General features: G+C 45.3%; 1 protein-coding gene across 35 annotated transcripts in view; it reads left to right on the forward strand.

Annotated features, from left to right (window-relative positions):
• TCF7L2 (transcription factor 7 like 2) overlaps positions 1–16,633 on the forward strand; it is a 175,675-nt gene that overhangs the window by 137,776 nt on the left and 21,266 nt on the right. For 28 of the 35 annotated variants that reach the window (XR_008973741.1, XR_008973742.1, XM_057421143.1 and 25 more), the window contains 2 exons: positions 12,204–12,336; positions 14,433–14,535. Coding sequence is in view for 33 of the 35 variants with exons in the window: in XM_057421143.1 (XP_057277126.1) it covers positions 12,204–12,336; positions 14,433–14,535 (236 nt within the window). In the remaining 2 variants the exon portion in view is untranslated. Of the gene's footprint in view, positions 1–2,458; positions 2,665–12,203; positions 12,337–14,432; positions 14,536–16,633 lie in introns of those variants that run through there. The other 7 variants (XM_057421127.1, XM_057421137.1, XM_057421151.1 and 4 more) reach the window with 3 other exon arrangements.

Raw genomic sequence — 16,633 nt, forward strand, 5'->3', positions numbered from 1 at the left:
CGCCCCGATTAACGCCCTTGTCCATGGTAAGCGCTGCCTTTGCGCGGCTCTGCCGCGGGTGCGGGGCGTCGCGCCCGCTTCCTCGCCCCCTTTTGCATGCCCGGCGGCTGCGGGGGGAAAAACTTACGGAGGGCTCGGACCTGCGGCTGCGGCGGGGAGCGCGACGGGACGCTGCGTCTCCCTGACGGGCTCCTGCCTCGGTAGGAACTTGCCGCGCTATTTTAATTTGGATAGGCGTGAAATTTGTGCGGGGGGTTTGGTTTGTCCTTCTCCTCCCAGAGGTTAAGCGAGCAGAGCAGTTTTCCCTACTAATTTTTGTATTTTTCCTGAGTGAGGAGAGGGGTATACATATATCGATATAGATACATAGATACATTTTTTTTCTTTATAAACTTTTTAGAAAATGCCAAGACACCCGTTTCCCCCTCTGCCCCCCTAAATACCCAACTTTGTTTTAGCACCTGCGGCTGCAGGGATGCGCGCAGGGAGCCGCAGCCCCGCTTGGCCTCTCCCTCCCCTCTGCGATCGCGATCTCATGGTAAGGAGGGCGCGGGGCAGAACCCCCCACCCCCTGTTGCCCGCCCGCCGGTCCCGCTCCGGTCTGCGCTGCTTCTCCCCGACGGCTCCGGAAAAGCGGCCGGGGTGGGGGGGGAAGCATCCCGCAGGAAGCTTGTTGCGGGAGGGGGTGGGAATAGGGAGGTCCCGGCGAGCTCCGGGCTCTTTCCCGTCGTGAAGGGGGGAACGGGCCATCCTTCATTTGCAGTTGCCCGTCCTATTTGCTGCACTTTTGGAAGTTATTGTTGGTCAATGGTGGGGAACTGTCCGTCAGCAGCCCCGGCGCCGGCGGCTGCCGCGGGAAACCGCACGTGGGACAAAGGCGGCCGCTGGAGTGTGGTGGCTGCGGTGAATAGAGGGAGGGAAGGCAATTAGTTGCCGTGTTGTTGGGGCTTTTTACTTGTCAAACTGGAGCCTCGTTGCTTTTGTTGTTGCCGTGTAAAGGGAAATCGCGGGGTTTTGTTTTGGTATTAAGGGCCTTAAAGGTTGCTGGCTGACACTTTGCACGCGAAGGCCAGAGCGGTGCGGGGAGAGGGACGGTGCTCAGGCCGGCAGAACATGCACAGATTTCCCCCCCTGGTCGCTTCGTATGCCCCGGTTTTTCCCCCTTCCTGCGGTCCTGGGTGCCAGTTTACATTTTGTTAGGTTTGTTTTGTGTGGCGTGCAGCCTCCCCAGATTAAACAACCACTTAAAAACCTGGGACCACTCAACCTATTTAAACAGTTTTCCCCTGGATGTATTCAGTCCCGTTGTTTCCTTCTTTGGGGTGAGCTCGTTGGTGTGATCACCCAGATGTACACGGGGAAGACAAATGTTGCAACTGGTCTCCTTCAGCGCCTTGTCTGCAGCAGTGTCCGTCCCACATGGAGATCGTGCTCCCTGCGCGCAGCATCCGTCGGCATTACCAAACTCCCTTAGAAAGTGAGGAGGGGAAGAAGGTGACCATGGTCTCCTTAAAACACCCTGTACGGCTTTTGCCCCTGGTGCAGAGTAACTACTTTGCAACTTTAGGGAAAAGGATAAATAAGAGGTGAGGGATTGACTCTTGGCGAAGTCGGATGCTGCGGTTTGCCCTTGGTACCTGGCTCAGGTTTAGGAAGTAGGTGTTTTGCAACACTCGTAGGCAAGAGTAAGAGGCAGGGGAGAAGGCTTCACCCTTGCTCAGTTCAGCGATGCTCTCTAGGTTTCCCTGCTTGGGAAAATACAATAGCCAGGGTACCGAACGCTGGCAGTATTGAAGCTCCTCTTGCATCGCTTTTGCAGTGGGGTCTGTGGTTTACAGAAATACTAAATACTAAAGGAAAAGGGGCAGGGGGGTGGGAGAGAAACCAGAGCTAATGGTAAAGGTCTGCCGAATGTCACCTCAGTGGTGCTATGACAAGAAAATACACTTTTCTTACAGCTCTCCCCCTAAGAAATTTGTTTTGAGGGATTTGACAATCTTGCAGATAAAGTGACTGCTCGCTACACTTAACTGATCATGCTCCCTCACGGCCGGCCGGCGTTTGCTCGCTGCACTTAGTAATACCTGTGCAACCTGGGTTGTAGTAGCATTGTCATTGATTTCCAAGGTAACTGCTTTTTAGCTCTTCTGAGCAGACATACCTGCGTGGGGGGGGGGGAAGTCTTTTCCTCACTCCCTGGAAGGATGATGGTAAAGTGCTATATGAGAAAAGACAGGAGGCTTCTCTAAATTTTGATAACTGCAGCCGACAATTTAGAAATAAGACACTTCTCACAGCCAACATGTCAGTGGATTTTGAGCATTCAGAAAACACCAGGCCAAAAAACTGGAGACATCTTGATCTTTTAAGACAGCTTTTCCAGTACTTTAAGTAAAGGAGGTTGTGTGTGGGGGGTGTGTGGGGGGGGAGCAGGGAAAGAGAGAAAAGCTGCGAGGAAAATAATACAAAGCCAGCACAATTGGCATCTAGACAGTAAAGAAAAAAGTTTTTGAGGTTAAGAGAAGGAAAGACAAAGCTGTTATGTACCCGAGGGATGCAATTTTAGTGGGAATGGAAGATTTGAGTGGTAAAGGAGGAGCGCTTGCCTCTGGGTTCTCTCTCTTCCAGCAGTTCGGCTGCTGGCATCTCAATCTGAATTGCTGGGTGAGTAGCACTTTCTGCGTGCGCGCTTTCCATCTTGACCATTGAACTTCTGATGTGACTTCTCTCCCTCTCCCCCTCTCTCCCTCTCCTTTTCTTTCCTCCTGTGTGGAATCAAAAAAGAAGGGGGGTGGGGGGGGGTGGTGTGAGAAATCGAGCAAGCATCTCCAGCTGTGACCTTTGTTAGCGGTGGTGTTGTTATTTATTTATTTCATGGTAAGCGTCTTTTTCAGCAGGGGGAAGCGGGACTTTTCGATGGCACTTTAATTGTGCAGCGGTGACGGGGCGCGCGCGGCACAGCCGGTTTGTCGCGACACAATGGTGCAGCGGGGCAGAGTTGTCGCACTCCTCCTCTTTGCCCTTCCTCCGCCTGGTGTTGGGTTTTGGTTGATGGAAAGAGCGGGGGGGAGAACCAGGTTTTTTTTCTTTCCAATGCATCCAGGGTGGGATCGGGGTGTGTTTGGGGATGGGGGGTGTGTTTCGTTGCCTGGTGTGCAGCAGGTTCCAGGGGCTGGTTTCTGGATGCTGAACAATGGTTACCAGCCAGGGAGAAGTGTGCGTGCGTTTGTTAGCTGTGTGTTACATCCGCAGTCATACATTCACACAGTGACCATGACATCACTAGCTTTGCTTTCCTTTTTTTCCTTTGGGGCGGAGGGGGCCACTTCAAAGCTTTCTTCAGTTCAGTACGCTATTTCCTTAACTCTGAAACCATGAAGGTAAAAATGTTTGTTGATATCTTTTTTTATAGAAGGAGAAAAAGTTGGTTTGTAGCAGGGCACATACGTGACAGTTAAGGGGGTTTGGAGATGGAATTGGTTTAACTCATACACAAAACGAGATCTTTTTCTTTTTTTTAATGATTAAAAATAGTATGTGGTTGTTTTTAATTGGGTGCTTTAGATCCTGTGTGTGGTTGACGCTCTCTTAAATTCTCTCAATTCTTCATAAAGCTCAGCCGTATTGCAAAAGGTGAAAATTTTAGGGACACTCCATTAAAATTATTTCACCCAGTGATAAAGGAGTATGGGAAATAATCCTGAATGTCGAGAGATAGGAGATAATGTGTTTTGACACAGTGGTTCTGTGTTCGTTATCAGAAGTCCATGAGACTTTGTTTTCTCTCATTAATATATATTACAGAAAGTAAACCTACCCCTCAGCCCATTCCGTAGGCTGCCTCTGATTGTACTCAGAAAATAGATGCGATGCTTTCCAAAATGGTTAAATACATATCTTCACCGGAGGTTTTGTGGCAGTCTTGAGTTTTCTGCTCTTTTCTTTTCCAACTCTGCCAGGCTTGCTGACAGTCAATCCAGGAGGAGGATTTCTATCACTTGAGTGCTCTCTGGTACCTTTGCCTGAGTAGCTTAGTTGATTTATTTACCTTTTCTTGTATAAAAACAAGGGATAAAATTCTGTAGAATGGATCTAAAATGAATTAATCTAAAAGGACAGTTATTTAGATGTTTCTTCTTTCACTGCATGTCGTTGCGTATACAGGTTTTACATGGCTGGGGGATGAGATCTTGTAAGCATTTTACCTTTGGAGGAATTTCTTTTTATGGGGACTTGGGGTGAAAGGCCTGGCAGCACTGTATAAATGTGCCTCTTTCTTTTCTTCCAGAGTATCTGCAAGGTGTTTCAGTACTGATGTGTGTTTAACATCACATTTTTAAGGAAACTTTGTTGAATTTAGTCAAGAAATAATTGGCTGTGGATTTCCTGAATTTCATCACTCAGTTGTTTTGTGATGGCGTGTAATGATTTTAGCAGATGAAAAAAAACGAAAACGTGCTTTTAGAGCTTTGTTATTTGTTAAAGCTATTTAATACACATTTGCTACGTGCGTTGCGTATCGGTACTGAGCAAAGTCCGCTATAATTTGTGAATACTGCATTTGAAAAAGCTGCACTGAAAACTTGGCAGCCTGTCTGTGGGCATGTATATGCATGTTAGTTTTTTAATAACGCTGTTGTTGCTGAAATTGCCAAATCCAAGTGGGTATGGGCATGCATCTTAATTTTATTTCTGCATTTCTTGCCGTTTTTTAGCAGCTTCGTGTTCAAGTTTTATTGTAGACAGAAATCACAAATATCCTAAGAAATTCGGTGGAGCTGTTTCTCCCGCAGCATATGTCTGTCTGGTGCTGAAATAAGAGATTTATATGCAAGAATTAAAGCTGTTTAGAATGTGGTGGTTTAGAGAGTGCTAGGCAGGAAGTAAAGTTGCATGACTAGGTATTCATACAAGCACTTAACAAACAAAGTCTATCAGGGCAATTACAAGCACCCTATTGCTTATATTCACTTCTCCCTTCTTCCCATCTTTTCCGAATTTTTGTGCTTCCATTATCAATCTGTATCTCTCCCCTCTTCAGCTCCTTTATGGTCAGGAATGTTTCTTGAAGACCTGCTTAGGTTTCGCCAGTCTCTTTGCTTAGTGGTTTGGTATCCAGCACATCTTGTGCTGATCCTGCTTAAGAAAACGGTGGGTTTCAGTTTTAGTCTAATGCATGCCAAGTCTTTCTGCTTTTTGCTTTGTTAAACATGAACGAAGGCTTGCCTGCTCTGCGAGAGATAGTATCTGTCTAGTATTTAACTAACGTATGCAAAGAAAGCACCAAGTGTTTGTAAGGTTGGGAAAGAAGCTGTGCCTCTCCTTTTGTAATGGGAGAAGTATATGTGGGCACCTCGATGCTTGAAACTTGGAGGGTCTGAGCTCTACCCTGTCCTTCTGATACGGGTAATCCACCTGTTGATCAAATCATCTCTGATTTTGAGGTACAGAAATCGTATTGTATTGGCTGGGTATGTGGAGGCCACACTTTCTGGGCTATAGGCTGGGGTAGCTGTCCAGATTTGTATGCCAAGGTCAGGCAGAGCAGATGCAGCAGAGAGCTTTCTCTTTGTCAGTAAAACATTAGGAGAATGGGTAAGGTAAAATCTAACTGGCCTAATATAATTCCAGGTGTTGCTGAAGGATCTCAAAATACAGAGCTGTGTAGCAGGTGCTTGTCTGGGTCTGCACTGACATTAGAGTCACACTGCATGGTCCAAGAATGCAGCACTTTACTTGTATTTAAACCCCCAAGTTTATTATTTTTACTTAAAAGAACCCAATAGCCCAGCGGTAAGAGCTGTGAAAGCAAAGTGTGAGCACTGCTTAATAATAATGTTTTACTACTAGTGGTTTTAATTCTCCTGCATGAGAACTAACAGGCAGTAATTAGACAGCTGAAACCCCCGGTCTTTCCCTTTTACACTGGAGAATTTGGCGTATGCTAATTGTCACCAGATCATTTCACATAATTGCCTTTTGGCGAAATTAAGTGGAAATTTCCTGAACATCTTAAATCCTCGCTTTCCCACCCCCTCCCCTCAGCATCTTCGCTCCCTGACAGGAAGGATGCCGAAAATGTCAAGCACAGTGGCTTAGTGCTCCAGTATGCAGGGGGCACTTCATCATAGTTAAAGGTAGGGGGGGGAGGAAAGAAAACGATTCTTTTCTTGAATGAATTGCTGGGCACTTAAAGCCAGGAAGCTGATTTTGTTGTTTTGTCTGAGAGACTTAATAGAGCCCGGAGTTCTTTTGGAAAGCCAGAAGTTCTTGCAGGAGCAGGGTAGGTACTTACTGGCCTGGGAAGTGGTCAGGGAGGGAGGAAGAAGAAGCAGAAGGAAGCAACAGTGTCCTGTTCCCCCCCTTCTATTATTTATTAAGGGGAGGGCAGCAGGGTTTGGGTTTTTTTGTCAAGCTCTGTCTAGGGGGGGTATTGTCCCAGCGCATGGTTGTCAGTGCTCCTGTCATCATTTGTGTGAAGGAAGAAAATGAGCCTTTTTTTTTAGCAGGGTGAGTTGTGATTATCAATGGAGGCCTTGTCTCCCGTTACAATGGGCAGTTAGCTTAGGGCAGGACCTTAGGCAGAAATCAGCTACATTAAACTGTGAAAGGGCTCAGGCCACTGTATCAGCTAGGGGAAGTAGTTTTCAGGAGGGAATGCTTAGTCAGGTGTGAAAGCATCCTTAAGAAAATAAACTGTGACTCCACTTAGCTGAGCAGAGCTGGGTAAAATGCAGTCTGGTTTATTTTTCAGGAATGCTTCATCACTGACATTGAATTTTTATGCTTGGGAAGGAGATGAGGACTGAGTTACGTATAGCTGGTGGGTTTGGTTGTCTTTAGCTTTTCAGTTAACCCAAATGGCTTGCAGTTTCCTTTATTGAAGTTTGGGGTGCCACCCAGAGCGGCTGCTGATGTGGGTGCATCCCTCCGGGGCAAGAGTGATGCTTACTGGTGGGTGCTCAGCTTCGGGTAGTAGTGACTCTGGTTGGAAATGGAAGAATATTCTAGTATTTGCAGTAATATTTTGTGATACGCCTTTCCTTGTAACTTAGTTTTCTGATATGGGGGGGGGGGGGGGGGGGGGGGATGTCATTCCTAGGGTGAACCAAGGAGAGATCAACCTTTAGTAAAAAAGAAATTCCTCTTATGAGCATCTTTGGAGCTGCAGAGCAGCTCAGGAACATCTGTTAGCATTTCACTGGCCACAGTCAGCGTAACTGCAATAGCACCATCTGGAAAATACAGGGCGACAAGTTATAAACCTGGTTTTTAATGTGAACTGGTATTGAATGGTACCCTTTGCTAAGCCCAGGGAGCAACTCCAGGAGGGTCTGCTAATTCAACACCACTGTCGACCTTCTGCATCCACCCTGGAGGAGGGGAAAAGGCTGACAAACCCTCTCTGTGCTGCTTTTGTTTTATTGTATTAGGAGCATAAAGGCACTTTCAGGGCCCATCTTTCTTCAGCAGAAAGGGAAAGCAAAGGGGAAACTGGGAAGAGGAGGACATGGCAAAAGAAGACAGGCGGAGCTCTAGCTCCATTTGTTTTCAGTGGCTGTTGATTAATAGGTTTTAAGGTGAATGGCCAGCTCTCATTCCTCCTCCATTACTAGTAGTGGAGGAAGGGGAGGGGACTCAGGGTTCCAGAGTGCAGGTGCCTGATCAGTCCCTCCCATGCTGCATTCCCCATCCCATGCCATGGTCCTGCTTGGGGGTAAGCGGGGGGTGCCCACTGGACAGCCTAACAAACAGAACTTAAGGACACTTAAAAAAGGCCACCCAGGTTGGGGAAGGGGGTCCCTTCCTGGCTGTACCCACAGCGTTGCTGGGGCAGGAGCATCCCCTGTCCTGCCTTTGGCTGCTGGGCCAGAGATCCATTGGAGCAGAGTCTCCTGCAGCCCGAGGCTGAAGGCTTTGGCCGCTACAATGCTGCAATGGCATGATGGTTTCCTTTCAGCCTGGGTGGCGTTATTGCAGACCTGCTTTTAACTAAACACATTACTCCAGCGAAGACAAATCCTCTGGCCTCTCTGGCATGTCTTTCTCTGATTTTGATACCTTATTTTTAATACCTAAGCCAAACAAGCTGCGGATTTGCAAACAGAAATTGCAGTAACAACTCTTCCTATTTAAAGCTTGGTTTCTCTTTGTGTGTGCACAGTACAGTGTTTCATCTCGTACAAGTCTTATGTTGCTTCCAGAGACTTAGGAACTATTGATTTATACAGTATGTATTAACTTCTTCAGTAAATGGGGAGTATTCATCAGTGGGGTGTATTAAATTGGGCTGTACACACACAGAAGTATCTTTCATCCTGTTAATGAAATGTCCTTACTATGCAACAAAGACTAATACACAGCAATTTATACACACAGTCCCCTGCAGTTTAAATCTGAAGATCAGGTAGGTCTTTTTGTTTCCTAAAGGCACTTATCAGAACTTGGGCTAACTGGATCTCAGTATCCCTCTCAAAAATATATCAATCCAGCATTTGTTGTGGGTTTGGTGGTGTTCGGGGTTTTTTTTCGTCTTCATTCCAGGGCTCCATTATTGTTTAAAGTCATCTGTGTTAAAGCACTCCCAGAAGCATTTCAAATTCATATAGAGAGATTTAGTAGTTGAGTCCCTATGGGGACAATTTCCTCTGGTTTGCTTCAGGCAGCGGTTATCAAGAAAAGCAAACTTCTGTTGTTTTCTTGCAGTTCTTTACTGTGCCCTCTAACCCAGCATATGAGACCCCAGCTTTCAGTGGAGAGGAATGATTTATCAGCAGATGACTTGGTACTTTGTAGGTGCTGGGATTTCTCTCCAGAAATCTCCACTTGTTCCCATCCTCTTACCACATGCCCTGATGCTAATCTGTGCGTTCCATTGCAGCTCCCATTTCCGTGCCTGACGTAGCCATAAATGGAGTTCTTCAAGTTGCCAGAGAAATTCCTTCATCTCACAATGGCTTTTAGCTTAAAACTACCCTTGATAAAGTACTCGCAAAATGTATGTTGGGGAAGGGCCTTGTGCAGGGGGAAGGCTGAGGTCACCTAATAGGTGTTCCCTATTGATAGCTTCTGTGGTTTACCTTTCATTGCCAGTGGATGGGGTTAGGACCACACTTGTTACTCAGGCAAAGCTCTTATTGGCTTCAAAGGAAGATGCATGTGCAGGATTAATCCTGCTCTTTCCCAGCTCTTCCTTTCTTTTCCTCTTTTCCAAGGAAGCTTAGTTAACTTCAGGAATGCTGTTTTTAAAGACCAGCTTATTTAGCATATTAGGCATGATTAGCTTGGCTTGCAAATTGTATGTGCTATTAAAAGCAGTATTACGGTCCCTTTTCCCAGTGTGTGATAAACTGCAAAACACAATACAAACCTAGACCTGGATAGTGATTTGCAGGGACAGTGGTTCACACTCCTCTGTCCCAGAGAGCGTATATTTGAGCATTTCCCCTTTTCCCCTGGTACTTTCTCCCCACGCCTCTGCTGCAGCATCATCACAGTGGCTAAAAAAGTATCCTACCCTCACATCCAGTACCTTTATATGAATTGTTTGATTGCAGGGCAGTCACCCAAATAAAAATGACTTACCTGGGGAAACGTTTGCAGGCATAAGGCTCAAACTCTTGGTTGTTGGTGAGGTTTTTTTTCCCCTTTTGCTTTTTATTTTTCTCTGAAAAGGTTAAGTAAAATACAGAATAATTTTGCACCATTTTCTGGAGATATTGTGGGGGTCTTGGTATTTCCAAGCAGTGGGTGGTAATTTCCTACAGTCTACATGTAGCCCCCTGTGGTATATCTGGCTTTAGTGATACAGGCATGTAAGTCCAGCTTTCTTCTCCTGTTGTTTCTTGTTTGTCGGTTTAAGTGTGACCCTTTAATGTTATTCTGTCACTCACTTATTTAACTAACCAGGTCCAGTTTCTATGAAAATAAGCCCTCTGTGGAAGACAGCCCTCAGTGTCTGTCAGGATGTGGGCGAGGAGTTTTGCAGTGATGGGAAGGTAGACCTGGGAGAGCACAGGGCTGTAGCAGCTACCAGCCACACTGTAGGTTACCTGACAACAAGAGCTCACACAATTCTAGGCCAGCAAAAATCCCTCCTATTGGGAATTATTGGGGTTTTTTTTGTGAACCAGGTCAACTGGCCATTTTGCTTGTAAAGTCATGTGTTGTTGAGTAGCTGCCTGCTAGTTTGCATGGGGTGTACTGCAGTTTGTTACGTGAAGCCCTTGCCAAACCTTTCAGTTACTTTTGGACTGCTTTGGTTGGTTCACTTGGAAAAGAAGAGATTTGGGGTTAGAGCGTCTCCTTTGTCTTTTTGAGTTAAGGAGCTAAGTCCCCATAGCTCCTCTGATATGAAACCATTATGGATCTGTGCGGCCAAAAGTTGTCCTTGGTTGAACAGCTGTCAGAAGACCTGACATACAACCTGAGCAACACAACATGCTGTAATTCATAGGGCTGGCTTTTGCAACCACGCTGTGTCCTGCTTGGTGGCCACTTGATGTGGGACTCTCCTGTGCCATGTGTGTGGTGTTAGAGGGAAATCGTTCCATGTAAGGGGCTGTAAAAAGGGATGAACATGGTAAAAGTTGTGGGAAGCATAAGCACCGCTCTTCAGCTTGCTTCTTTTGGATGCACACTGTTTGTCTGCAGGTTTTCAAAGGGGTGAGTCAAATAGCTACATACAGCTGGGGCTGGGGGAGCCTTCTGGGGTGGAGGAGGCTGCAAGAGCTGAAGGTGAAGCTTTGCTTGACCAAAGCACCATGGAGGGGCTTCCTGTTTATTCGGGGAAGACTGATGTTTCTTTTCCTCCTAGCTCTCAGTCCATCTCCCCTCTTCCTTCCTCCCCAGTCTTAGAAACTCATTCCTGGAGAATAACTGAATTACTTCTGAAATGCTTTTAAGGGAAGCTTAGGGCGTTCAGACTGAGATCAGATCGTAACTTGTGTAAAGGAGCATGGCAAGGGTGCATGTTTGGGGGTGCTGGGGAGTGAGTGGTGGGTTCAGAGCTGTCCTTGGGCAGGAGGGTGAGCAGGAGGGCACTGGCAGACCTTGAGCGGCAGCGGCGCTATCGGGGGCCACCGTCGTATCACTACTTCATTTTAATGTGATTCCTTTTACTTGATGTTAATGCAAGTTGTTCCTTACTTAAAGTAATAAAAGGAAATGAAGACACATTCTAAAATGAAACCTGACTCTAATCCATTCATCATCTAATACCAGCCTCTTTATCTTTGCTGGTACCTAATCTGGTTAAATGTCCCTGTTGTAGGATTTTAGTGAAAATCCTCTATGGGGAATAGGGTTTTTTGCAATTGGATTACTCGCAGTAAATGGTCCAGCAGTTCGCTTGTTTCAGCTTAATTTTTTCTTTGTGATCTTGTAAGGGTAAGTTACAGTTCAGCCTGCCTTTTCGTTTCATTCATTCACTCCTTTCTTTTTTTTATTTCTTTAAGAAAAAGAATTCCTCTCCCCCACAAACTAGGAATGTGACAGAGAAAACCTCATGATATCTGTGTGGTTATTCACCCCACCAGAATGTTAATTTCAATGGCTTTATCTGTAGTTTTGCCATTATTTATATAGCTGAATATTTCAGTAGCCTAATTCATCAGTATCCAGCTTCCATTTATTAGCATTGTCTGATGAATTGATAATTAATCAGCTCTTCTAATATGTATATATATAAAAAATGCAGGTGATCGCTCATCAGCCAAATGCTTGCTGATAAAGGGAATAGTCTTGCACTACAAACGCTTTTTATCTGGAGTATTTGCAATGAGCAGTAAAATGCAGAACTGAAAGTGAGGACAGGAAGGGGAAGGGGAAGGACCTGCAGGTCAGTGAGCGTTTGGGTCTTGTGCTAATTAAGTGGGGGGCTCTGTCAGCCCCTCACTGAGGAGTCTGCCTGCGTGGAGGTGAAGCACAAGACTGCAAAATTAAAAGGAGAAATTTGGAAGAATTGCTGTTGCTCCATACGGGAGCACGACGGGTCAAAAACATTAAGGAAACTCAAGAGTAGGGAAAAGCGTGTGAGGAGGTTTTAAGCAAGAGGGTGGGAAAACTGCAGGGGTGACACCGAGAAGGCATCTGGAAAAGTTGTGTTGAAATCTTGGATACTCAGATTTGTGTATGTCTTGCCTTGTGCTGCAGTGGGAGTACCCAGCGCTCCTCTAATGCCATCGACCTTTTTCTCTTGACAGTCTAACAAAGTGCCAGTTGTGCAGCACCCGCACCATGTACACCCTCTTACGCCGCTTATCACGTACAGCAATGAGCACTTCACACCGGGAAACCCTCCTCCACACTTACCAGCCGACGTAGATCCCAAAACAGGTAGGTGGGAAATAGTTTAGGGATTTTTTGGGAGTGCGCAGGTGGATCTTTCCATTTTTCATGTTAGAGGGAAGGAGTGCGGGGGGAAGGATTTTGCATGCTGGAGCACCAGAGGGGGCATGTAAAATGTCAAGCACATGCAAGAACCCAGACAAAATAGTTTCTTTTTAAGCCAATTAGGCTTCAGAAGGAAACCTACTGGGTGAATGTTCTTAAAGCTTCTACAGGGTGACAGCAGAGTTGCATGTGTGGGGTCATTTGTGAATGTGTTTCTTTGCAAGCATGATACCCCACTTGGTAGTTCAATCTACTGGGTGCTTGGTTTGCATGCATGACCCATAGTATTAAACATGTACGTTCTGTGATCTGCACTTACAAAATTGCAGCTGGAATTTTAAAGGTGGTGGATCATGACCAGTTTCAACATGAATCTCTTTTACTTCCCCAAATCCCATTGTTTCTGTGTCAGGAGTTCAGCCATTTGTCTCCTATAATGTTGAATTTTCATCCACTCGAGCTACTTAACTCCAGCTCTACTCTTGCAACTCTTTTTCCCCAGTGTAAGTCTGCCTAAGTCTCAGTTCAGCCTGAAGGGCAGCCTTCTTGAATACAGAGCACCGTGTAAAACCCTGACTAGATTTATTGGTGTTACAGAGTAGAATTTACATGTTATTCTAACTTTCTAAGACTCCCTGTTTAACCTGAGGGTCCAGAGAAGTCAGCGTCAGTATTTCTTCGGGCTGCGTTGAATTCCTAGTGACAGTGGTTTTGTTTTTGTTAATCCGAATCCCAACTAGTTAATAGGAAAGTACATCAGAAACTGAATTTTTGACAAAGCATTCAGTCTGTGTCAGCCCCAGTGTGTGCAGATAATTTATCTAAACTCCAGCCCGTGAATGAGGCGGTGCATTAACTGGTTTTCACTCCCTACGCTTCAACTGGGGCCCCCTTCTAATTGTGCTTAATGCTAACTTCGCATGGCTTTAAAAGGAATCCATCTCGCTATCCCTGGGTATTGCAAGTGAATGGCATAGTCAACTTCTCATTTAAATAATGGTAGTACAGGGAATAGCTTTTAAATGGTTATCGTAAAACATATGATTAACGTCTGTAGACTGTTTACTTTTCTTCTGTGAACAGTCTTTCAAGTGTGCAAATAGCTCGCCGGATGGTTAAAGCCCAGTTAATCTGTTTGGGTTTTGTAATGGAGAAAAAGCAATGTCTGCATGAAAATGTCACACAAGGAGATTTAATTTAGAGATTAAAAGCTTCCCAAGTGACTGAAAAAAATAGTTTTTAGCCATGAATACAGTACCCTTCCTTCTAATGCTCTCTGTTTTAATTTGGCTTCTGCTGGGTAATTGTGCTCTGGCTTGTTAATTGAAAGGCCCAGTCTTGTAACCCATACTCCTCTGAGCAGTTCCTACTTGCTCTTAAGGCTTGTGTCTGGAGCTGGTTTCTACTCTCTCAGTAAGAACTTCAGTGAGGATGGATGGGCTCTCTGTCCTCCCCTGCACACCTTCAGCATCTGGCCCATGTTTTATCAAGTATTTCCAGGGGCTTAGGTTTTGGCAAAGGTTGCCTAGGTCTGCTCAAAAGCAAACATCATTTGCCATTATAATGACTTTGTAACTCGTTTTCGCGGTTACTTTGGAATAATGCCCATGCTCTTGAGCACTCAGTCAACATATGGGCAGGGCTTGTGCTCTATTGCTGACTTTGAGCTAAAGTAATCATGAAGTTAATACAGGAACCATCTTTCTGGTGAGTGTTTAAGACAGTACCTAGCACAGTGTCACACCAAAACCATAGCTGAAACGCCTAAATTCTCATCCTAAATAACAAAGTAATTAATTGGAGACGTGACTGAGGAAGTGAATAAGATCAGTTTTTCTGGTTGAATCTCATTGAACAAGATACCAGAAGGCTCACTTTATGAAATAAGACTGTGAAACAGCCTTTGGAAACCTGAAATGAAGCCATAAGTATTATAATAAGAATGAATAGATAGCAATTTAGAAACATATTTGACTTTTCCTTATTTTATTTATTTCCACGTCTCAGTACTAACACTGCTTGATGTTTCTTTTCCATAGGAATTCCAAGGCCTCCACATCCTCCAGATATATCTCCTTATTATCCGTTATCACCGGGCACTGTAGGACAAATCCCCCATCCGCTAGGATGGTTAGTACCACAGTAAGGAGTTCCATTTTTTTTCATTCCCTTTTTCTTTTTTGATGTGTAAAATTTATGTTACAGATCGCTTACGTGCATGTGTGTGTGTTTGTGCATTGAGATAAATCTGTTTGCCAGCTGCCACTTCACTGAGTGGTTATGAATTTACCCACCTCATGAAGATTAATTATAACGTATGCCAGGTCATGTAGTCTTAAGCAAACAGGACCAGTTGGACACAGGTTTGCAATGTCATCTCTGCCAGCTGATGGCTCATGAAGCATGCGTTCTCAAACCCTCCTGCAGAAACATCCATGTCTTGTTAATGCCCTTACACTGCACCATGTGGGATTTTCTCAGGTTTAGCTTTCAGGGTGGTTCTCATGGATTCCCACTATAAATGTTCAAGTTTAAATTTCATTTGCCTTCCCCCCTGAAGTCCCTCTAGTTTTCCTTGTGAAACAGTAGAGCTTTACATCGGCCAATGAGCAGCATTCCTAGTGGAGACGTGGCTGTGTAGTTGGCATCTGAGGAATGGAATTTTCTTGCAAACAAGAAAGAGGAATTAGTTTACTCTAAAACTGGCTAAGAAAAAAGCTGTGGAAAGTTAGTTTGGGGTTTTGTTTTCTTTTCAGCTCCTCATATCCCACTTGCAGAGCCTTCTTGGGTATGAGGTTCCCTCCACTAATTGAGTCCTTATTTTCTTTATTTCCTTAAGTTGCCATCTCTACAATGGGTTTCTAATGCACTTAAACACTGCCTAGGCCTTTTGTGCAGTATATTTGATTTAAATACTTATAAAACACATTTGTATTGCATTATAAATCAAGACTATTACGTTATTTTTCTCACATAACAGGCCTCATCAGTTCTGGGGAGATCATATTTCTTCAGAAATAAATTGCCCCAAGCTAGAAATAGTTTGTTCCTTCTCGAGGTTGTTTGGCCAGCTGTGCTAAAATCCCTGTTTCTCCTCCATAAGGAAGTGGAGCTCACACCGTGTAGGAGAGCAGGGCAGAGCAGGGGCTACCCACACACCCTCACATCTCAGGGAAGGAGGAGGACTGGTATCAAAGGCTTTGGGGGCCTTTCTTCAAGCACAGATGTGTGGATACAGGAGAGCTGGAGATCAGACCTTGGCCACGGCATCCCACTTCTGGCCACTTTGCAGGCTGCCCTCCTTCACATAGGGTAGTCTTGCAACTAGCTTAGGTAGAGGCTCTCCCACACTGAGGATGAAGCATGTCCATTGGCTCTCTGCAGAAGGCTGTTTCTCCAGAAGAGCACAGCATGAGCAGAAGAAAAAGACCCATAGTATTGCTTCCTGAAATCTTAAAATCCTCCTCATTTGTGGTGATTTACTATTTACATAGGACACCCTGAACACTTGTAGAATGTATGCCAGCTCCTTTTCTTCTTCTTTCTTGCTTGCAGGGCCTAGCTGCAGTACAGTCATCTCATGTTCCTCTGGTGAAACTGCTTAGCTCAGGTTTGCACAGTAGCAGGCTCAGCGTTTAAAGCAGACATACCCGGCTAGTGCCAAATGTTAGTGATATTAAAGACGTGGGAGTGCAGGGAAGAAATTTCTTGTTGTTGACCTGTGTCTCATTGCTCACCTCTGTCTCAGAGCCTTACGTGTTTATGTGTGAAGACACAGGTTTGTCCTCCTCAAACCTCATGTCAGGGCTGGCAGACCACATAAATGTTGCTCACGTGTGGCCAGTTTCACCAGGCAAGTGTTAGTGGCCACCTCTGTCACAGGAAGACTGTCATCACCACCGATGTATAACAAGTCACCACCCATGGTGTGCTTGTCTACCCACAGCTCTTACAGCTTCTCCAAGTAGTTTTTGTTGAGAGGTGGTACCATCATATTTGCTTTTGCTGAATGAATGTGGCACGGCCAACTTTGCAGAAGTAATCCAAGGCTCTCATTTTGCCACTTGTGCTGCACCATCAGCTTCCCAACCCATCTGTCCTCAACTGGCCCGCATGTCTCCTGCATAGGAGCCCCCAAGAAAGCACCCTGCCCCGTCAGATGATGTATTTGAAGGACAGATGAAAAGAACTAGCCAGCACAGACAAACCTCAATCAGAAAAAGTTGTGTGTCTTTCATGA

This window comes from Pezoporus wallicus, unplaced genomic scaffold, assembly GCF_028554395.1.
Source record: "Pezoporus wallicus isolate ANWC-B61680 ecotype Strahan unplaced genomic scaffold, APGP_CSIRO_Pwel_v1 contig_3365, whole genome shotgun sequence".
Taxonomy (NCBI): domain Eukaryota; kingdom Metazoa; phylum Chordata; class Aves; order Psittaciformes; family Psittacidae; genus Pezoporus; species Pezoporus wallicus.